This window comes from Manacus candei, unplaced genomic scaffold (assembly GCF_025592945.1).
Source record: "Manacus candei isolate 608988 ecotype Guabito, Panama unplaced genomic scaffold, ASM2559294v1 h1tg000050l, whole genome shotgun sequence".
NCBI classification, from domain to species: Eukaryota; Metazoa; Chordata; class Aves; order Passeriformes; family Pipridae; genus Manacus; species Manacus candei.
The window spans coordinates 36,411,766-36,434,410 of record NW_026138098.1 but is presented as its reverse complement, the minus strand read 5'-3'; the positions used below and the strand labels follow the sequence as shown (position 1 = coordinate 36,434,410).

Below are 22,645 nucleotides of genomic sequence, written 5' to 3'. Positions count from 1 at the left end.
ATCCATGAATAGGCAGTGGGAAGGGGCTGGTGGAGTCCATGGGAATGGAGCTGTTGCTGTCTTCCCTTGGATGTTAAATTTGGCTTTTGAGAACTACCAGGAACAGGGAAACTTCTGGGAATCTTGGAGGAAAAAAAAAGACATTTATCCTTAGGGATATTCCTTCAACTGAAAGGGTAGATTTAAATGGGATATTGGGAAGGAATTGTTCCCTTGGGAGGCCCTGGCACAGGTTGCCCAGAGAAGCTGTGGCTGCCCCTGAATCCCTGGAAGTGTCCAAGGCCAGGTTGGACAGGGCTTGGAGCAACCTGGGCTGGTGGATGAGCCTTGAGGTCTCTTCCAACTGAAAGCATTCCATGATTCTATCCAGTTGTTTACACCAATAATCCAGTATTACATTTGGGTCCTGCTTTACCTTCCTGAAGCATGTCTGCAGACCTCGTGCTTTTGGAACCAAGGCAAGGAATTGGTGGAAGGAGATGGAGATAGAAGGGATTGCCCTTTCCCCTGCCCCAGGGATCGTTTGCAGAGCAGCCTCTGGACTAAAAACCCAAACCTTGACCCTAAACTGCTGGTGCTGATGTTCCTGCTCTGTCCTGAGCTGTTTGTGCCCCCCCACCCGGAGCCAAAGGGAATCTCAGCTGGCTGAGCTCTGGAATGACAGCAGAGTTTGGGATGGGTGTTCCTGGAGGCTGGAAGGAGCTCTCCAGAGCAGGGGGTGTCACCCCCTCCACTCCTGGAGTAGCCAGTGGGGAGCACTTTAGGGGAGATCCCAAGGCAGACAAGGAGCAGCGTCCCGGGGCGGTGCCGGCCCGGGCAGCTCCGCAGGGACATCTTGCAGCTTTGGGATAACAACGTGCCCTGTGCCACCCCGGCTGTTCCCAACACCTGGAGCAACAGGAATGTCACCGTGTGTGATCCAGGGCGATTATCTGGGCTGTGTCCCACCCTCCCAGAGCTGGGAGGGGCACGGCAGGAGCCCAAGCCCCCTATTCCCATCCTCTCCTGGAGCACAGGGGGATGCAGGGTTGGGAGATGAGCCCCGACGAGACCATTCTGGGAATTAATCTCTTTAACTGAGTGCTGCAGTTTAAGAACACGGTGCTCAGTGTCTGTGATTAGTGCTCATTACCTACACTTAATTGCCTCGAGCTCCTCCGTTGTTTTTTTTTCCATTTTCCATTTGATTTCCTGTGAATTTCTCGTGGCCTTATGTTTGTGAAAGCAGCGAGGAGAAGGTTGGGATGAGACAGGGTGAAAACCAAACACGAATTTCCCCTGAAATCGAATCTCCAAAGCCCCCCCTTGACCAAAATCGACCTGGTAGAGCAAGAAGCCGAGTGTCCAACTGAGGAGCCTTCCTCCTGTCCCCTCTCCCTCTCAGGTGTGGGGCTTGGATCTCACTTTGTGCCAGAAATCCCACCCCAGAACAGCAGAGCTCTCCATATTTGCAGCTGGATGTATCACGGGCTCCAAATGATTTGGTTTTTTTGGGCTTCATAAAGTTCCCTTCTCACAATTCCATTACAGGGTCTCTTTTGGAGATTTACTGCAGGGTGCAGATTATTTCAGGCATTTCTGGTTTTAGCATTTCCTCTCCAGCTTTCCTTTGGCAAGAAAACAGCTTTTCCTGCGTAAACTCTGCCGGGTTTTCTCGACAGTTAAAATATTTTGCCTCCACACACCGATTTCCTTGAATTTCTGGCTGGTTCTCAGGTGGTTTCTCCTGCAGAGGAAAAGCTCTTTCGTGCAGCTTTTTTTGCTGTAGTTTGTTTTAATTGGTGACTTTAAGAATTATTTTGTTTTCCTGCAGCTCCCAACCCACAAACCCACTGTCCCTGCTCCGGGTTTTTGTTAAATCAGTCCCTAATATGGCTGCAAACAAGGCATCCTCTAGTTTAAATATTCATTTTCTCTCCCCTCTCTCTTGATCCCAATTGCTGTTATATCCACTTTTGGGGACATTTGGGGATAGTGAGTTTTAGGGAATCTCCTGCAGCTTAAAAAAAGCACCCTGGGAATCACTAAACGAGCTCTTCCTGCTTTTATAATTGTCTGGCTGCACTTCCACCCTCCCAGATTCCAATCTGAAGGCAAATGTGCTGTGTCAGGACATCAGGATTTCTGGCCACTTCAGGGCCTGGAAAATAAGGATGAAGCAAAGGAGGGTGTGATGGACAGGAATGGATTTGGGAGTAGTTTGGGGGCACTTTTGGGGGAGTTTGAGGGGATTTGGGGGATTTTGCGGCACTTTTGGGGGATTTTTGGGGTACCTTTGGAGAACTTTTGGAGTACTTTTGGGGCACTTGGGACATTTTGGGGGGTACTTTTGTGTCACTTTTGGGGCAGTTTTAGGGGCACTTTTGTGCTGGTTTGGGGCACTTTTGTGCACTTCTCTTGGGGTACTTTTGGGGTAGCACTGGTGCCCCTTTTGGGTAATTTTGGGGTGATTTTGGGAAACTTTTGGAGCAATTTTAGGGCACCATTGTGTCCTTTTTGGGGCAGTTTTGGTGTAGTTTGGGCACTTCTGGGGTAGTTTTGTGGAAATTTTTGAGTGCTTCCGGGGCAGCTTTGGGGGGGGGCGGGGGGCACTTTTAGGGTATTTTTGGGGCACTTCTGCAGCAGTTTGGGGGCACCTTTGCACACTCGGGGTACTTTGGGGGCACTTCTGATGTATTTCTGGGGTACTTTTGGGGCACTTTTAGGGCAATTTTGGGGACCTTGGGGTAGTTCTGAGGCACTTCTGTAGTACTTTCAGGGCACTGTTGGGATACTTTGGGGGAAGGTTTGCCCCCTTCTTTGGAGGTACTTTTGGGGCACTCGTGTGCACTTCTTTGGGGCTATTTTTGGGGCATTTCTGAGGCGCTTTTGGGAGTACTTTTGGGGCAGTTTTGGGGTGCTGACCCTGTTGAAAGCACACAGCAGGCTGAGGGTGCTGCTGGGGGGGGTCCCACAACCTGCACAGGACAACACACCTGAACGGGTGGAAGTGGAAAACAGGGAATTTTCCTTACAGTGTGCAAAAACTCCACCCAAATTTGCCAGGGCACGGAGATGCTGAACAGGTAATTTTGGAATTAATTTGACAAGAGGAATTTCTGCTTTGTGTAGTTCAGAGCTGCTCAAAAGGTGCTGCTGTCCTGCAGCTTCAGAAGTGTCCTAAAGTTTCAGCTGGAGCTTAGGTCGGGCTCTGCTCCCAGGGAACGATGGGCAGGACAAGAGGAAACGGCCTCAAACTGTGCCAGGGCAGGTTAGATTGGATATCTGGGAAAATTTCTTCCTGGAAAAGGGGCTCAGGCATTGGAAGGGGCAGTTGTGGGCATTGGTGGAGTGTCTGTCCCTGGAGGGGCTCAAAAAACGTGTGGATGTGGCAGCTGGGGACAGGGATTAGTGGTGGGCTTGGCAGCGGCCCTAAAGGGCTTTAATTTCCAAGAAAATTCCTTCTTCCCATGTCCCAGGAACTCCAGAGAGCTGGGGCATCCAGCCACTCCTGGATTTCCCAGTTTAAGGGATGTGCCTCATGGGAATGTTTGCACAAACCCTCGCTGGGATAAACCAGGACCAGGAGAACAACCAGAGGAGGGTCGGGGGAGTTGTGTGGGGTGGGGAGCTGGGAATGGGATGGGAAGGATAAATCCTGGCTGGGAATGGGATGGGAAGGATAAATCCTGGCTGGGAATGGGATGGGAAGGATAAATCCTGGTTGGGAATGGGATGGGAAGGATAAATCCTGGCTGGGAATGGGATGGGAAGGATAAATCCTGGCTGGGAATGGGATGGGAAGGATAAATCCTGGCTGGGAATGGGATGGGAAGGATAAATCCTGGTTGGGAATGGGATGGGAAGGATAAATCCTGGCTGGGAATGGGATGGGAAGGATAAATCCTGGCTGGGAATGGGATGGGAAGGATAAATCCTGGCTGGGAATGGGATGGGAAGGATAAATCCTGGCTGGGCATGGGATGGGAAGGATAAATCCTGGCTGGGAATGGGATGGGAAGGATAAATCCTGGTTGGGAATGAGATGGGAAGGATAAATCCTGGCTGGGAATGGGATGGGAAGGATAAATCCTGGCTGGGCAGCCTCTGTGGGAGAAGGGATGTCTCAGGGACAGGAGCTGAGATGTTCAACACATCTCTCAGCAGAGATCACACCCTGGAATCCCAGCAAATGCAGGAGCTTGAGGTGATAAATGGGTTTTCCCCCCCCCAAAAAAATGGTGTAAGAGCCTGAGATCAAAAGCTTTAGGAGGCATTTCAGTGGAAATACTCCTTGAAGACCTGGAGTTAAATAAAGTGAATAACGCAGGTGAATAACTGGCAGAACATCCCCCCTCCTGCTGCTCAGGGGAGGTGGCAAATTCCAACCCCTTCCCTCTGGGAATTGTGGATTATTGAGTGCTTGGAATTCTGCTGGGAACAGCTGCCTGTCCCCAAGGACACTTCCAGCTGGCAGATGTTCATTTTCCTCCCCCCCATCAACGATTAATTTGAATCCAAACACTCTAAAAACTCAGAGGTGAAGCGTTGGCAGGTATTGTTAATGATTTAAAATTATTATTAATGATTTGAAATGATTGTTAATGATTTAAAACCCCTTCAGGTGTCCGAGCTCCAGCTCCTCGCAGCTCCCTGGTGGCTCTGGAGTCCTGGTGCCTGAAAAATAACCCAGATCCCATTTAATAATTGAAAACCATCCACTTTGGGGCTTTTGTATCAAATCCTGGAGTGGCATTTAACGCTCATTAAAAGGTTGGGTTTTGTTTTGTTTTTTTTAAATGCAGGAACATGTTGATTTTAATTGCATTTAGCTTTGATTACAAAAACCAGTAAATCACTAAGAGAGGGTCAGGTTATTCTGTTTGGCCATTTTTTTTCTTCTCACAAAAGATGCTTCAGGTGGAAATCTGGTTGTGTGTGTTCCAGGAGCTGTGAATCAGGAATAATGGCAGGGAAAAAGGAGGGCAGGCTTGGACAGTTTTGAACCATTGGGAAACATTTGCAGGGCAAGCTTTGAAATTAAGCTTTTTTTTTTTTTAATATTAGAATTTGGTGTGGAGGAATAAAAGCAGATTTTACCCATCTCCAGGGCACCAGTGGCATGGTGATGTTGGATATTCCTCAAGTGCATGAGGATGCTGAAACTATTCCCAATCTATATATATATATACATATATATACACATATATATATATATATGTATTCCCAAACTATATTCCCAAAATATTTCCGACCTAATGTTAAAATAACTGGGTTTTAAGGGGTTTGTTTGTTTATTTGTTTTAATGCCATAACGAAAATCTTCCCTGTGAGGGTGGGGAGGGGCTGGGATGGAATTCCCAGAGAAGCTGGGGCTGCCCCATCCCTGGAAGTGTCCAAGGCCGGGTTGCAGCAACCTGGAATAGTGCAAGGCAAAATCCAGCATTTCCCTCAAATCCAAGGCAAAATCCAGCATTTCCCTCAACTCTGAAAAATCAGGAACTAAGACAGAGGAGCAGCTTTTTGGAGTCAGTGCTGGTCTTTTCAGGGCTTAATGTATCCCAGGAAAGATTGTGACTGATCCTGAACAGAATAGAAAAATATATTAGAATAGAATAGAATAGAAAAATAGAATATATGGAATAGAATAGAATAGAAAAAATATAGAAAAGAAGAGAAGAGAAAAATAGAATATATAGATAGAAGAGAATAGAATAGGAAAAATATATAGAATAGAATAGAATAGAAAAATGTAGTATAATATAATAGAATAGAATAGAAAAGTAGAATATATAGAATAGAATAGAATAGAATAGAATAGAACAGAATAGAAAAATATATTAGAATAGAATAGAAAAATAGAATGTATAGTATAGAATAGAAAAATAGAATATATAAAACAAAATAGAGAAATAGAATATATAGAACAAGATAGAAAAGCAGAATATATAGAATAGTATAGAATATATTTAACAAGGTTTAAAACTTCATTCATGCAGTTCTGGTCATACCTTCCCCTGCAGAGTAAGGGAAAGCATAAAAAATTAATTACTTTGTGTTTCTTGATTTAGTGTCCTATTGAACACAAATTTCTTCTTTAAAATAGGAGCCCTATACAGGTGATTTTTTATAATTCTTTGGTATTATTTTCTGATCACTGATTCCTGCAGCCCTGGGGTTTGAAAGGGCTTTGCTGTGGGTGATCCAGGACAGAGGCAGGGCATGTGCTCTGATTTACAGGAGTCTGGGCTGCAATTAGATTACTGCTCCCATCCCAGCTAATAAAAGCAGGGAAATTCAGAATTAAAGGCATTATTGAAATCAGTACATTTGCCTTGCTGGGAAAAGCCCAATTCCTGCAGGAGGATACGAGCCCTGAGCTTTGCTGCTTTGGGGAGCTGCTCAGAATGCCAAGATTTCACTCAAACATATCCATTTTTTCTTTATATAAAAGAACCTAAACCTATATCTACATGGATCTCTAACTAAAATAGGTGTTTGTGTTCCCAGGCAGGAAGGTGGGTGGAACTGGGGGATCCAGTCCTGCTGCTCTGTTGTATTTCCCATTTCAGGCAGGAAAATAATTGGATTTATAGATTACAAACAGGGCCGTGAATTGCCTTTAATATTTCATCATTCAAACCTGAGGGCTCTTGAACTCAATATTTCTGAGCTGTGGGGAACACTCTGAGGTTGGAGGGTCACGTGTCTGCCCCTGGGATTAAATTTGGTGCCTCACACACCAGGAAATATTGGGATTGAACCCCACCCTTGCCAGGAGGATCAAACCCCTCCTTACACCCCGGAGGAGAGAGATCCTGAGAATATTCCCCTGGTGCCACCCAAACCACCCAGCAATTAACCCTGGGGAAGGAAACACTCCCAGGTCTGGGTGGGCAGAGGTGGCTAATTAGTTCTTAATCAATCTGAGCAAACCCATCCCCTCTGAGCAGAGTTAATTGGGGTCACAGCAGCGTTGAGACCCCACAGACAGGGCCAGCGACCTGGGCAGCCTTTCCCACCTGGAAAACCTGCTGCCAGCCCTCAAGGGCTTCAGGCAAAGCAGGAAAAAGAGGATTAGGAGTGGGACTGGATTTGCTGCTCATTACTTACTGCAACGTAACAGAATTCCTGGTTTTGGAAGGAGACACGAGCTTTTAAAGGTTGATCCAGAGTGGAAACCTTGTGCTGTCCTCAGCAAACAGAGAATTGTTCTGGGGTTTAAGTTTTTTCACCTGATTCCAGTCAGTTAAATGCCTGATTTTCATGGCATCTGAAGTCTCGGGTGCTCTGGGGTTTCTCTCTCTGTGAAATTCTGTAGGGCTGAAAATCAAGCTCCAGTGTACGGTGGATGTTTAGGGCCTGCAGTTTTGCCTTCAGAAAAAAAGCTGAGCACCAGCATTTTCAAGCTCAAAATGAATCCTGTGGATGTGCCCAATGAATGATATTTATTATATTAATAATTCACCCCAGCCCCTCCCCACCCTCACAGGGAAGAATTCCTTCCCACTATCCCTCTATCCCTGCCCTCTGGCAGTGGGAAGCCATTCCTTGTGTCCTGTCCCTCCAGATCCTTGTAAACCATCTCTCTCCATGTTTCCTGTTGGCTCCTTCAGGTCACTCCAAAGCCATCAGAGAAAAATCCTTCTCATAAATCAGTTTTGCACTATTCAAACAGACATTACAGGAAAAAATGTGGGTTTTTTAGACCCCTGTTGCAGAATTTATTCAGCTCTGAGGAAGGCAGGGCAGGGCAAGTTTGTTTTTCACAAATGGAGAAGTGGGGATTGCTTTGGAATATCCATCAGTGCTTTCTGGGGATGTGCAGACCAGCAGATTTCTTCCAGGTTGGACAGGGCTTGGAGCACCCTGGGCTAGTGGGAGGTGTCCCTGCCCATGGCAGGGGGTGGCACTGGGTGAGCTTTGAGGTCCCTTCCAAACCAAACCATTCTGGGATTCTGGGATTTGCTGAGCCGTGCCCGTGTTTTGCCTCGAGTAAGAACAACCTCAACAGGTTCCCAGGCAGGGAATACCCAAGATATTTGTGTGCTAATAATGAAGAATAAACAAGCTATTGGGAGGCTGAGTGTGTAATCAACGTTATGACTTAATTATGCCACGGAGGCTTGTGGAGCTCATCTGCATTCCCAGGAATTGATGGAGGAGGATGCAGCTTGTCGAGGAGAGGGGAGGAGAGGAAGGGCTGAGGTGAGGATTGCAGAGGGACACACTTCCCAGCTACAACAGTGTGGGATCTTTGGAGAATAATCCTAGAATCTTAGACTGCTTTGGGTTGGAAAGGACCTTAAACTCATCCCATCCCACCCCCTGCCATGGGCAGGGACACCTTCCACACCTTTCCAGGTTGCTCCAGCCTGACCTGTTCCTTAGTTGAGGAAGGGAGAAGGGAACAGTAATTCTTCCCTGTGCATTAAATGCTTAAAATGTGGGGTTGGCTCCCACCCTTGGACATTCAGGAACCAAAGCACCACTTAAACAAACCAATGGGACTTTGGCTTCTTCCCTAATGACCCCTGGAAACAAAGTCCAGCCTGAGGCCATTACACAGATTTTAACATTTCCTTCCAGGCTTTCCAAAGAGCCCAGCGAGGTTTTGGGAGTGGATTTAAGTGCTGTAAGCAGAGTGTAGCAGTGTGGAGATGGCTCCTGCTCCTGCTCAGTGTGATTGAGTGGGGGGAGGTCCTGTTTGGAGCACAAACCACAGCTGATGAGGAGCTGTCAGAGGGCAGGAGAAGGTGGTGGCATGTTAGAAGGGAGCCAAAGAAGCCCCACAGGTTTGTCTTCTCCTTCCAGCCCACTGCTCCTAGCTGGCATATATGGAAAAAGGGGTTATGAAATGCTTTCCAAAGAAAGAGAGTGACAAAAAATGCAAATAAACCCCAGGCTGGAATTACCTGCCAGCCTTGTCACCTCTGTCTTGTTCCTAAGTGCTCTGTGGGTGTCGTTCAGTTCAACACATCACCATCACCTGGCTCCTTAGGGAAGCATGAATTAATAAGTGAGGGATAAAATAGAGTCTTACAGGTGGTGAAACAGTTCTACTCTGGTGGTTTAGGCTTTGTTTGCATCCTAAAAGAGTGTTATTTGTTGTCAGTGTTCGTGAAGGACCTTCCAGGGATCTCAGGTAGCAGCCCCTCCAGTGAGGGATTTCTGTGGGACAGCCTGGCTGGGGGTGTTCTGTGTCCTGGCACTAAGCACTGCAGGACTTCCAGATTTCAGGCTTGATTACACCTGACAGAGTTTGATGCCAGTCCAAAACCAGACTCAGTTCCTGGCCAGAATGAGACATTTCAGACCTTGCAGTGACTGAGTGATTTTTGGTTGATTCCAACATTAGGTCATCAAATGCTCCAGTGGTGAAAAGCAGAGACATGACCCCAGAGTCCACATCCATCCTTTTAACAAGCTTTGCATGTTTGGCTTTGCTGTGTGCTGGAAAGATCCAGTGAACAGCCACAGCAGAGTGTTCCTGGGCATTAAAGGCACCTCCAGGCAGCCCCTTACCCACCTGTTTGCTGTAAATCCTTTCTGCTCCCCCTCTGGCCCCTTTTCCATGTCTCCTGCTTGTAGGAGGTCAGGGAGCTCCTGGACCCTGATCCAGCTTTTCTGCCCTGACTTCATCTCCTTTCCATCCTTCCTTTAAAACTTGGCATCACGGACCCTGCAGGTTCCCCAGAAACCTCTGGTGGGTCTGGAAAAGGCTTCCCTTCCAACCTCCTTCCTGGTGCTCCCCAGGAATCTCCGGTGGGTCCCTCCCCGTGGGTTTGGGTTCCTCCTGCCTCAGTCTGGGCTCACCTCTGGTTTTCCCTCACCCAGGTGCAATCACCACTTTTAAAAGTTGTGTTTTTTCCTCCTCCCACCTTCCTGCACTTTGCTGTTCAACCCTTGCAGCGTTTTGTTGCTCCATTTAGAGCCCTTTTGGGGATGGCTGGGATGTATTTCCTGCAAAACTCTCGGGGATGCGACGAGACAGTTTTTATGCCACCACTAACTTTTATTTTCCCTTTGCCTGCTCTTTTTCATGTCCTTTGAACGAGTTTGCCCATTTCTGTGTTATTTTTTTCTACCTCTTGAGGCTGTAGTGGCAGGTTTGAGTTTGCATTTTCATGGGGACACTAAATTGGGTGGCTTTGCAGCAGAAACCTTTGAAAGCAAACCTGCTGGTGCACAAGGATGAGGCATCAATATCATCCAGCCAGTTTTGGTCAAAAAAGGACCCAACTGAGTTCATCCAGTAATTCCAGCCTGGCCCTTTCCCACGTGTCTTTCCTGTGCCACAAAGGTTTTTCCAAGGAATTTCGAAATCTCCCTGTTGTAGGAATCTTTCCAATGAAATCTTATTTTTTTGGGCACCGTGGTGGCTGTTTCAGGGAAATCCTGACCTGCTGGTTGGTGTTCCATGGGGAGACATGGCTGGAGAAGGAGCCCAGCTGCAGTTTGTGTCCTCAAGGGTCACTTTGTAGCTCTTGGTCAGTGTGATTGCAGAAATGTGTCGAGCTCTGAGGCTTGGGGAGAAGATTTGGCTTTTTTCTTGGCACGGGAATAACTGAGGCTGCCTTGGCTCTATGGTGCCATTGTCTGCTTTGCTTCCTGCCAAATAACATCTTCCACCATTTTTATGGAAGAGAAAGTGGGGGGAAAACATTCAAGATCAGACTGAAGAGCAACACTGGAATTCCTGCTGGAATTCGTGCTGCTGATCCATGTTTAATCAGCCTGGAAGCTCATCTCTGAAGAACACAAAATACACATTTGGCAAAGATTCCAAGCCATAAAGATGAACATTAGGGATTAAATTCTCCCTGGCCAAAATCCCTGAGGCCCAGGACGGACCTGCCTTACTGTGGCAACAGAGGCATGGGAAGGAATAACTGTGGAAAAAACACTTGGCATGGGGGTTGTTCCATGTCTGGTCTCAGTCTGATCTCATTCTGCATTTCAGGGCTTACAGAGAACACTTTATTTCTCATTAAAGGCCTAATTCTGGGTCATTTCCATATCAGGATCTGGCCCACAGGCCAAATGAATGGGATATGTGGAATCAGGGAGAGCTTCAAACACATAAATAATGCTGCTGGAATCTGCTTATATGCTCTTTTTTATGTCTATATATCTATACATTCACTTATGTACTGCTGTGCCTGTCCAGCACATTCTGTGTCTCATAGAATCAAAATCTTGGGACACAGGGATGGTAAAATTCCCTGAACCAGAAGAAATAAGTGCTTGAAACGTGACCTTTGCTCGAGGTTCAGTGTGTGTGGAGAGGCAGCTTTTGGTGTTGGGGTAGAAAACAGGAGGTGGGATGTCTTCTCTCTGTTTAATTACAACTCCAAGCTCCTGTTTCTTAGGGAAGAAATAAATCTTGGAATCACTGAGGTTGGAAAAGCCCTCCAAGGTCACCGAGTCCCCCCTGTGATCAACCCCCACCTTGTCCCCCAGCCCAGAGCACTGAGTGCCATGGCCAGGCCTTCCTGGGACACCTCCAGGGATGGGCACTCCAAACCTCCCTGGGCAGCCCCTGCCAAGGCCTGACCACCCTTTCCAGCAACAAATTCCTCCTCCTGGCCAACCTGAGCCTCCCCTGGCACAGCTGGAGGCCGTTCCCTCTCCTCCTGTCCCTTGTTCCCTGGCAGCAGAGCCCGACCCCCCCCGGCTCCCCCCTCCTGTCAGGGACTTGCAGAGCCAGAAGGTCCCCCCTGAGCCTCCTTTGCTCCAGGCTGAGCCCCCCCAGCTCCCTCAGCCCCTCCTGCTGCTCCAGCCCCTTCCCAGCTCCGTTCCCTTCCCTGCACACGCTCCAGCCCCTCCGGGTCTCTCTTGAAGTGTTCCCTGGAATTGCTCCAGCCTGCTTGGGTGGTTGAAGGGAGCTGTAAAGTGCCTTCCCTGTGGATCAGGAGAGTAGATCCTCCTTTAGTGTCCATCTCCCTCTTCCCTCTTCCATCCTGAAGTCAGGGCAGATGCAGAAGCACCAGTTCCATGTGCTGAAGTTCACAGGCAAGGCCAGGTTGGACGGGGCTTGGAGCAACCTGGGCTAGTGGGAGGTGTCCCTGCCCATGGCAGGGATGAGCTTTAAGGTCCCTTCCAACCCAAACCATTCTGAGATTCCATGATCACATCTGCCTTGGTGTCTCTTAACTCTGCCTGTCTCAAGTTTACCTGAAGTTGTCCTCAGGTTTATCCAAGTTTCCCTCACTTATCCTAAGTTTTATCCAAGTCTGGTTCTCCCTGTGCTGGCCATCTTCTCCTTTGCCCTGCTCCTTCACATCTCTCCTTACCAACTGCAAACAACCAAATCCAGCTTTAATCCCTGTTTTAAACCTCTCTGCTTGTTGGCTCCACTCTTCCACATCTTTTTTGCCCTAACAGCTGAGCTCACTGCTGGCTCTCAAGACTAAAAAAAAGAAAAGAAATCCTGACCAGCAGCAAGCACTGGCAGGGAGTTCCCTCCCAAATCCCAAGTGTTCTGTGAATTATGGAAACTCGCTGCTGGCTGGGGGCTGGAGACATTTTAAAATAATTCATAAGTGTTATTATAGGAAGGAAAAAAGCTTGTTAATTCTCTATTTCCAACGTGATTTGTGAGCACTGAAGGGCTCTGTTGCAGCCCAGCAGCAGCTGCCACACTTATGGTAAGTTGGAAGCATTTTTCATCCAAGTCAGAATGATCTGGAGATGCTTCTGCAGGTCAGGAAGGGATTTTGATTTGCTGTGTGCATTAATCAACAGCCAGAGCAGCTGTGTGGCCTTTACCAACTCCTCTAAACACCTGGGAATCTCTTGTATTCCCAAGTGTCCCTTGCAGCAGGTACTGAGAACCCCCGAGTCTGTCTCAGGGAATCCAGGGTGGGATTTCCTTTCTGGATGGTGGATTTAATGGCTTGGAGAAAATGGCTTCTCCTGGATCCCATTAAACACAAGGAAAATGAACCCCCAGTTCTGCCACCTCTGGGGGTGCTTCCAAGATTTGGAGGCTCAGGACAGGGGTGGGGAGGGAATGGTGGTGGGAGGAGAAGCTGGTGGTGATCCCAGAGCCGTGTGGATGTCACAAGCCCTTCCCCTGGAGGACCTGGCAGCTGTCCAGGCTGGTTTTAAGGATTTAATCTTTGGTTTTTGTTTGTTTGGGTTTTTTTCTGTGGTCAGCAAACTGAGGAGAGGGAGAAGGTTTTTCCTGGAGAGGAGCTTCCTGCTGGTTGCTCCCAGAGGGCAGAGACACATCCCCCTGGGTTGTGGGGCTGGATGGATGCTCTGCCTGCCACATCCAGCCCCTGCTCTGGGCCATTTCAGACAGCAAATCCATCAGGACAGACCTTCAGTACCCAGATAACACCCCAGGGCTCCCACAGGGTGGGACAAGTTTCCATCCAGCTCTTGCTGGAAACAGGTAATGAGAGGGAAAAAGCTGGGCATGGCTTATTTAACCATTGTATGGGAAATGCTGCTCTTGGGAAATAAGGGAATAGCTTAAAAATGGGGAATTACTGCAAAGTTCAGTGAGGAAACTGCCTCTTTTTAATCACAGAGAGGTTTTTTTGTGTTGTTGGGGGTTTTTAGCTGGTTAATATTCCTAGTGCTCCACCAAGGCAGAGCTTAACTGTTCTGGATTTCTCACAATATTGCTGTTCGAGCTCACAGCTGAAGGTTTGGCTTTATTTGCAGATGGCAGCAATGGGGGGATTTTGTATTATATTAAATTTTAGGATTATGTGCAGCATTTTGCTGAAAATGTGCAGCTGAATGTGGTGCAAGGGAACAACATCTTCACTTCTGCTGCTGGGCTCGGTCAGGTTTGTGCTGACTGAAGTTTGTTGGAGAATGGTTTGGGCTGGAAGGGACCTTGAAGACCATCCAGTCCCACCCCCTGCCATGGGCAGGGACACCTCCCACTAGCCCAGGTTGCTCCAACCTGGCCTTGGACACTCCCAGGGATCCAGGGGCAGCCACAGCTTCTCTGGGCACCCTGTGCCAGGGCCTCCCCACCCTCACAGGGAAGGATTCCTTTTGCAATATCCACCTAAATCTGGTTTATAGGTCAGAAACCTGAGTGAATTTTGATTTAAATGGAGAAAAAGCATTTTTTCTTCCTCTGCTACCAACCTCCCAGAGTGTGAATTAAGGTCTGACACAGAAAAATAACCTTTAATGCTGGTAGAGAAAAGAGAGAGAAGGCCAAGGTGGCACTAGGACTTTGAATAGCTGGCTTTGGCAGGAGAGTGTTTTCCCTGCAGCCTCTGTCCCTCTTCCTCAAGGTCTTTTCCATGGGGAAACAAATATCCCAGCTGGAAAAGGGGAGCCCCTTCCTGGAGCCTCTGGGGCAAAGGCTGTGCCCTGGCTTTGCTTTTCTCTCAGGGGTGTGCAAATATTGGGATTATTTCCCTTTTATTGTGTCCTGTCACTGCTGCAGAGGGGACTGTGGGGTTCAGCTCTCACCAGTCTTTCAGTTCCACAATGATTGATTTCACTGCTTTGTTTTATATATTTTATATACATATATATAAACCCTTCATCAGTTCACTGCTAATTCCACTCCTAACACCCTGTAAAAAAGGGATTCTCCCTGTTGCTTCACACACCCCCAGCTGCAGTTTGGTTTTCCCCTTCTGTTCCCGTTTTTTGTGCCATCAGTTCAGGGTGCACTTCAGCCTTTCCCTACCCAGAGCCCCAGGGAGCAGCTCAGAGCTTCAGCAGCAAAACAAATTCAAGCCACACATTTGGACTTGAGGAAAAGAAGTAAAACCATGTGACAAAAGCTCCTGGAAAAGCTACCAGGCAGCTCCAAAAACCAGTGGTGTCATCTTCCCTTTGGAAGCTTCTCCTGCTGCTTCTCCTGTTCTGCTTTTTCTTCTGCTTCTCTTTCTGCTGCTGCTTCTGCTTCTTGTTCTGCTTCTTATTCTCCTTTTCCTTCTACTTCTGCTCCTTCTGCTTCTTCTGCTGCTTTGCTTCTTCTGTTCCTGGTTCTTCTGCTTTGCTCCTGCTTTTTCTGCTTCTCCTGCTGTTTCTTCTTCTGCTCCTTCTGCTTTTCCTGCTCCTCCTTCTCCTTCTGTCTCTTCTGCTGCCTTTTCTGCTTTTTCTGCTGCTTCTATTCTGCTTTTTCTTCTGCTGCTGTTCTTCTGCTTTTTCTTCTGCTTCTTCACTTTCTGCTGTTTTTCCTGTTCCTTGTTCTGCTTCTTCTTCTCCTTTTCCTGCTGCTTCTTATTCTCCTTTTCCTGCTGCTTCTGCTGCTTCTGCTTTTTCTGCTCCTTCTTCTACTTCTGCCTTTTCTTCTGCTCCTTCTGTTGCTGCTTCTGGTTCTTTTGATTCTTCTGCTTTGCTCCTGCCTTTTCTTCTTCTCCTGCTGCTTTTTCTTCTGCTTCTGCTTTTTCTGCTCCCACTTCTGCCTCTTCTCCTGCTGCTTCTCCTGAGTTTTCTTCTGCTTCTTCTACTGCTTCTTCTCTTTTTGTGTGTGTCTTCTCCTTCTTCTCTTCTGCTGCTTTTTCTGCTGCTTCTGCTTCTGATTCTTCTGCTCCTTCTCCTTCTGCTTCTTCTCCATCTTCTCCTCTATTCTAAGAGCCACTTTAATTAGCCTTTCCAATCAATAAAAAGCATGTGGCTGGAAAGGTGTCCCTGCTCAATCAGTTGTCCCCACCAAAGGTCTATCTGGCACTTTCCTCCTGGCTGTTACCACGAATTAAAGTGTCCCGTGGTGCAGGATTACAAATGAGAGTGTCTGGCTGGGAAAATGCATTTCCACATGGCCCCCCTGCTGCTCTCTCTGCTCCAATGAGCTGGAAGTTGGCCATGGGAAGTACTTTTGTGGCTTAAATAGTCAGGCAGCACCTGGAGCTGAAAAGAAAAAGCTGTAAAACAACGGTTTGTTTACTTTGGGAACAGCTCTTAAAACAACTGTTGTCCTTCCAAACCCATTCTTGAGAACTCGGGAGCTGGAACTTCATTCCTTGGACCTGTGTGATGTTGTGCCTCAGGAAAAAAAGGCAGTTGATGAAGCTGAACTGCTTATTTTGGGTCGTTTAGTATCAAGTTGTGTTGCAGGGCTCAGTGAGAGACAGAGGAAAGGATCTCATCACCCTGTGGAGTTCAAACCACCTTTTTCCCCCTTTTCCATGACTTCTGGTAGCCCTGTGTCCCCAAAGCAGTATTTTCACTCACATGGACTGTAAAATCCTCTTTTCCAATCATCCCTGAAATACTCAGCCCCAGGGCAATTTCCCAGCAAATGGCTCTTTAGGATCCCAACCTCTGGCTTTAATCAGCATTTAACCCTTTACCTCCTAAAAGGAACCAAACCAGCTCCAAACTTGTGCAGATCATCCTAAGGATGACCCCCAAGCTCTGGAGCCAGGCTGGGAGAGCTGGGGGGGTTCCCCTGGAGAAGAGAAGGATCCAGGGAGACCTGAGAGCCCCTTCCAGGGCCTAAAGGGGCTCCAGGAGAGCTGGAGAGGGACTGGGAACAAGGGATGGAGGGACAGGACACAGGGAATGGCTTCCCACTGCCAGAGGGCAGGGATAGATGGGATATTGGGAAGGAATTGTTCCCTGGGAGGGAGGTGAGGCCCTGAGAAGCTGTGGCTACCCCTGGATCCCTGGAAGTGTCCAAGGCCAGGTTGGAGCAACCTGGAATAGCAGGAGGTGTCCCTGCCCATGGGATGAGCTTCAAGGTCTCTTCCAACCCAAAGCATTCCATGATCCTGTGATTCCATAAGAAACCAAAGGACTTGCAGGTGTTTCCACCTGGGATTTCCATCCACTTTTAGGACCTCTACTATTTTTGCCCTGATCCCACAAAGTCCCCCATGATTCTTCTGGCCTTTCCTTCTTCTCCAGCATCAGAGCAATTCCCCCCTTCCCAAACCCCAGAGCCCTGGGCCTGCCCCACCTGTATTCCAGGAGCTGGAATTCCAGGCTGGGGACTCTCTCTGAGCTGCCTCACCCCTTTATTAAGTGTCAAAATCCCTCCTATAATTGGGGATATTCATTTTCCTCAGGGTTTGGGGCTCCTTTGGGCAATGAGCCAGAACTGATGTGTCTCTTTTAAAGGGAATATTTTACTTTCCTCACTCCTCTTTCTTGGTGAAGCTTCTGTGCTCTTTCCTTGGGAGCTGATGTGACCCAGGCTGAGAGATTTGGGTTGTTTTCTCCTTTTCCTTCCCCAAATAGCTGGAGACATTTTACCTCAACCCCTCTCTTGTGTTCAGTGCATTAAATCAGTTGTTTGAGCAACTAAATTTGAGGCTTCTGACCCGCATTAAACCCTTGTTGGCTTTCCATTAATCTCACATCACTCTCCATCTGGCTCAAAACAGGACCTGGAAGGAGTTTTTGGGGCTTTCAACTTCTTCTCTCTTAACTATAAGGAACTATTTCAACTTTCAGCGTTCAAGACTGGAATAATTTTGATTTCTGAGGTAGTTTGTGAGCTCGTGCTCGTACGAGGATTAATTAAAAACCCAGAGAAACCTCTGTGCTGCAGGGAGGGAGGAAGAGCAGAACTCCATTTATACAGCCAGGCTGAGTAAGAGGTGACATGGTGAAGGGTATGTAAAATACCAGTGAGCTTGAAAAGAGCAGATTAGGACATTAATTAGTGGGGGTTGTAGTACAGGTGTTTTGAAATTCCGAGGAAAATACCTGACCCGACTGAACACTTCCCTAATGCTTAATTAATCCTTGTCACCCCTTCTCATTAAGGCTGAGGAGTTACAAGCCTTCAGAAGAGGATGGAGACATTTTTGGGAGCCAACAAAGGCTGGGAGTTATTTTAGATCAAACTAAATGATAATGCATTAGATCAAACAAGGTATTAGGTCAAACCAAATGACAATATGCACCCTTAGGGAAACATTTCAGTGAATAAAAACGCCCAGGGTGGGGTTATTCCTGAATAACCCATCAGGAGACATGGAGTTTTCTTTGAAAGCTTGGGTGAAGGTGGATTTTGGGGCAGATTTTGGGTTACTTGGTTCCTGTGGCAAGAAAAGTCCTGGGATGCTCCGTGATGTCTGCTTGTTTATTCAGATTATTGTCCTTAGCACGGGCTGATGGATGTGGGCACATCTTTTTAATGCTGTTAAATTTTACATCTCTCGTGCAAAGGTGGGATTATCATGGAATTTGGGTTGGGAAGGATCTTCAAGATCATCCAGTCCCACCCCCTGCCATGGGCAGGGACACCTCCCACTAGCCCAGGTTGCTCCATCCTGGCCTTGGACACTTCCAGGGATCCAGGGGCAGCCACAGCTTCTCTGGGCAACCTGTGCCAGGGCCTCACCACCCTCACAGGGAACAATTCCTTCCCATATCCCACCTATCCCTGCCCTCTGGCAGTGGGAATTTTATCTGTCTCTGCATCTGCCCTTGGTCAAAGTGAAGTTGCTCCTTCTTTGCCCCCTGGGAGGTGACAAAACTCCCCCTGGGGAACGATGGGAAAGGACCTGCTGGAAACTGGGGAGCACCAGGATGGAGTGTCATTGTCCCAGTGCTGCTCTGATTAAAAACTAGAGACAGAAACACCCGAGAATAAAGCAATTTGTTCTTGCTCCAGCCATTCCACCCCCAGGGCATCATTCCATGCCTGATCCCAGAACTGCTGGAGCCTCCTCCATGATTCACGGTGTGTTTGGGGGCCTGAAACAATTCCATGTGCTCCTTCTGCTTAGTTAAATGTGCTTTTCATCCTCATTTTGGTGGATAAACAGGACAAAACACAAGCAACTGGCAGTGGCTCTGCTTCCCCCGGTGGCAGTGGGCACAATAATCCTACAAAATCACACCCCAGGTGGGAGGATGTTTAAATTTGAGTGGAAATTTTATGTCTTGTCTGCCCAAAAGGCCCTGAGGACATGAAGATGCTGCTGGTTCTTCGCCTGAAGGTGGATTAACAAGGAGTTATTTGAATAAAATGGCCTAAAAGCAAAAGGGAGGTGACGAATTCTGGCTTGGGGGGGCAAGGGAATAAAAAGTTTCAGGTTGGATAATGCTTGAGCTGAGGATGATTCACCCAGTGATCCTTGAAAAAGCTTGGAAAGGCTTCACTGAGCACTAAGTAAAAACTTGGGAAGATGTGAAAAGTTTGCAGGGCCATATGAACCCTGCATTTAATCTGGAAATAATCTGGGCACTGCTCTCTGGCTGCTCTGATTTCAAGGATTTAAGGCATCTTTTAATGTTAAATTAAAAGATTTAACACCTCTCTATATATAGATATATGTATACATATATATATATATATATATACATATAACATAAACAATACTTACATGGCTCTTCTGTAAATATTTTCATTTCAACCTTTACAGTCCCCCCTTATTTCAGTGCCTTTGCATGTGCTGTAGGAGCAGCTCAGACCTGACCCCAGAGCTGATGACCTTCAGCCACTGGGTCCAAAAGAAGAAAAGAAGCAAAACAGCCCAAACTTTGTCCTTCAGCAGGATGGGACATGATGGCAGGGTTGAAAATTCAGAGGATTAAACCCTGGACAGGTTCAGTAATGAACAATCCCTATTTATTTAGAGGGGATGGATTTTCACAGGCTGCCCCAGAGGAATGAACAGGAAGAAAACTTCTCTTTGGAAGAACTTGGGTCTGTGAAAGCATTTTGAAATTCATTTCTTTGCTTTAATCATGGATTTTGATGTGGAGAGGGGTGCCAGGAATTTACTGGGATGGTTGATTGAAATAATTTCTGTCAGCTTGGCAGCAGAAATTAAGTCTTAACCATGACAAACACTTCAGATCTAAACTTTCATGGTAATATCTCCACCCCCAGCCAGTTTTGAGCCTTGAAACCCTGATTCCTTTGCTTGGGCTCTCGCTGCCCTTCCCTGTTTTTCTAGCAGCATTTTGCTTTGTTTTCAGCCCTTGAACCACATCCCTTTCACTGGGAGGTTCAGAGTCAGGTAAATCTGTTTCTTGAACGTGGAATTCAAGTGTCCTGCAGACTTGCAGAGCATCATCCAGTACCCTCAGCTGGAGAGCTCCTAAAATTGGATACAGAGAGGGAGCTCCCAGGCCTGGGCATCCTTGTCCAATAAAAACAAACCCCAGCTATGGCATTTTAGCATGAAAAAAATGTAAAAGAGGCACTAAACTTTAATTGTGGAGCTGCTTGGATTGCAGGGTGACATTTGCTGTTGTTGAGGAAGGAAGCTCCCCTCACAGAGAGGCTTGGACACATCTCTCCCCGGGATTTTATTGCTCCTGTTCCTTTGTGGGTGTAGTTCCTGCAGTCAGGGAATGGGATATTCTCAGCAAATGAAGCTTCACAGAAAATCTCAGGTTGGACCAGAAAATCTCTGTGTCACCTCTGTCTGCATCTGCTCTAACTCGGCTCTGCACGGCGGAGATGACTTTGTGTTACACAGACACACTTTTCATCTCAGGGCACTCTGAAATATATAACTTTGAAGTCTTTAATAGCATCAAATCTTAGGAAATTCCTTCTGTTCCTCCAGGAACCCTCTAATACGTGAACAGAGGGTTTTAAGCACAACAGGAGACGATGCTCACGCTTGATTAAAAGGATCTTCCTGACATTTAAACCTCTGCCCTGATTAGCCATTATTAAAGCAGCTGTTTGTCATTAAGGCAGGGCAAATGTGAGTGTAAAGGATGAGGAGTGATTGGAATTAATAGTTGTCTGCACTTCACTTTTCCTGAGCTGCCTGGGCCTTGTGATGGGGCTGGTGTGTGCAGTCAGGGGGGGACATATGGATTTATTGAAAGGTATAGTATGGAATTACATGCATGATGTCTGTAAAATTATAAATGATATTCTATGCATTATATGTAAAATAATTCTCAGTGTCTATATGTGTGTTTTTTCACAGACTCATAGAACAGTTTGAGTGGGAAAGGACTTTAAAGCTCATCTTGATCCAACCCCTTGACCCACACCTTCCACTAGCCCAGGTTGCTCCAAGCCCTGTCTGTTGAGCTCATCTAAACATCAACCCCCCTTATTTTATAGAATACACTTAACCCCCCATAAAAATACAGATCCTGTTCATATTAGTTGTCATTTCCACTCAGAAGAGAGCGAAAAACTAAATTTTGACATAAATCTCCAAATACCAGAGGTCATTATTTCCCTATCAGTTCGATTTTAAAACCAGAAATGCTTCTCAAAAAGAAGTTTCTGCCTTGAAACCAAGAAGAGGCTTTAAAGGATGTGATGCTGTCCCTTAGTTCTGCTGTGCAATTCTAGAAGGAACAGTTGAATTTGCACTTTGAAGGTTTTCCACCCTGCAAATGCAGTTAGGGGAAAAAAACCTCATTATGTGGGAGGTTTGGGAACTTAAGGACCAGCAAATCAAAGCAAATGCAATTGCTCGAATTTTATCAGTGAGAATATTCGTAAATATTTTGCTGGAAGTCTGTTTGCTCGTTGCTCTTTCCTGTAATGAAATGGGGAGAAGGGGATGGAACTGATTGCAATTACTCTCTGAAAAAAAAAAAAAAGGAAAATTGAATTAATGCAAGTGTAGAGAGGTCCTGAGAGTAGTTCTGTTTAATTAAACTGTTCCTCTAAGGAGAAACTGTTATAAACTCTATATATTCAGGCATTTGTAGTTAATGCAAATATCTCAGATGAAAATCTGGACCATTTCCGTGGAAGTCTTGGAATTTAGAGGAGACAAACTGAAGTTGGAGAAGAAATGTCTCAAAACCTCCCGGACTGGGAGGTGTTTAATTATTAAGGTGTAACAGGGCTTGGTTCTGGAAATGTCCCTGTTCTGGAAGTTTCCTTGAAGTCAAGGAAGAATTTCTGATCTCCTTTGGGAGCAGGATGAATCCTTAAATTGATTTTGCTAATCACCTTTTCCCCTTGTTTGTTTTGTCTTCCAGCTCTCGTAAATGTGAAACTTTGGGCTATTGACCGGCAATGTTTTCAAACAATAATGATGAGGACTGGCCTCATCAAGCATACTGAGTATATGGAATTTTTAAAAAGGTATGACACTCCTTTATTTATCCCCAAATTCAGTGCAACTCCCGCCCTCATCTCTTGCCTTTTTGTTTTTTCCTGAGTGCAGTGTTTGATTTGTTTCCTACTCATGTATTCAATATTATTATTATTATTATTATTATTATTATTATTATTATTATTATTATTATTATTATTATTTTAACTTGCTTAAAGCAGGGAGAGCCTTGCTGTGGTTTAGTTTCATTCCTCTTGTGAGTTATTCGTTGGCAAAGAGTCCCACGGCCAAGGTGTGAGAGAAAAGCTCTAACATGAGTCATTCCAAGCATTCCCTGTGTAAGAAAACACCCATTTTTATAACCCACCCCCCCTTTTCCCTGGGAAAAATCTGGTTTTTAAACTGTGATGGAATTTGAAACCCATTTCAAGTATGTTCTCTGATAAGTCAAATGTGAGTTTCTAGGGGGGGGGGAAAAAAAGCTTGAGGTTGTTGGAAAATGCAGGTTGGATGAGCAAAAAGGAAAACATGAAACCAAGTCTTTCACTCCTGAACACTCTCAAACATTCCTTTGGTTTGTGCTGCTGGAACAAGCCCTCCAAAGCCAGCTCTATTATCCCAGGAATCCCCTTCCCTGGGGGTTTGTCATCAGCCACTGGCTTTTCAAGAAGAAAAGCTAAATAGCCAAAATTTGGTCCTTCAGCAGGCTGGGAGATGATGGTAGGATTGAA

At 46.5% G+C, this 22,645-nt stretch overlaps 1 protein-coding gene across 4 annotated transcripts in view; it reads left to right on the top strand.

Annotated features, from left to right (window-relative positions):
• PRKG1 (protein kinase cGMP-dependent 1) overlaps window positions 1-22,645 on the top strand; it is a 377,420-nt gene that overhangs the window by 213,127 nt on the left and 141,648 nt on the right. For all 4 annotated transcript variants that reach the window (XM_051799629.1, XM_051799628.1, XM_051799630.1 and 1 more), the window contains one exon: window positions 21,838-21,943. In XM_051799629.1, the coding sequence (XP_051655589.1) occupies window positions 21,838-21,943 (106 nt within the window). The remainder of the gene's footprint in view (window positions 1-21,837; window positions 21,944-22,645) is intronic.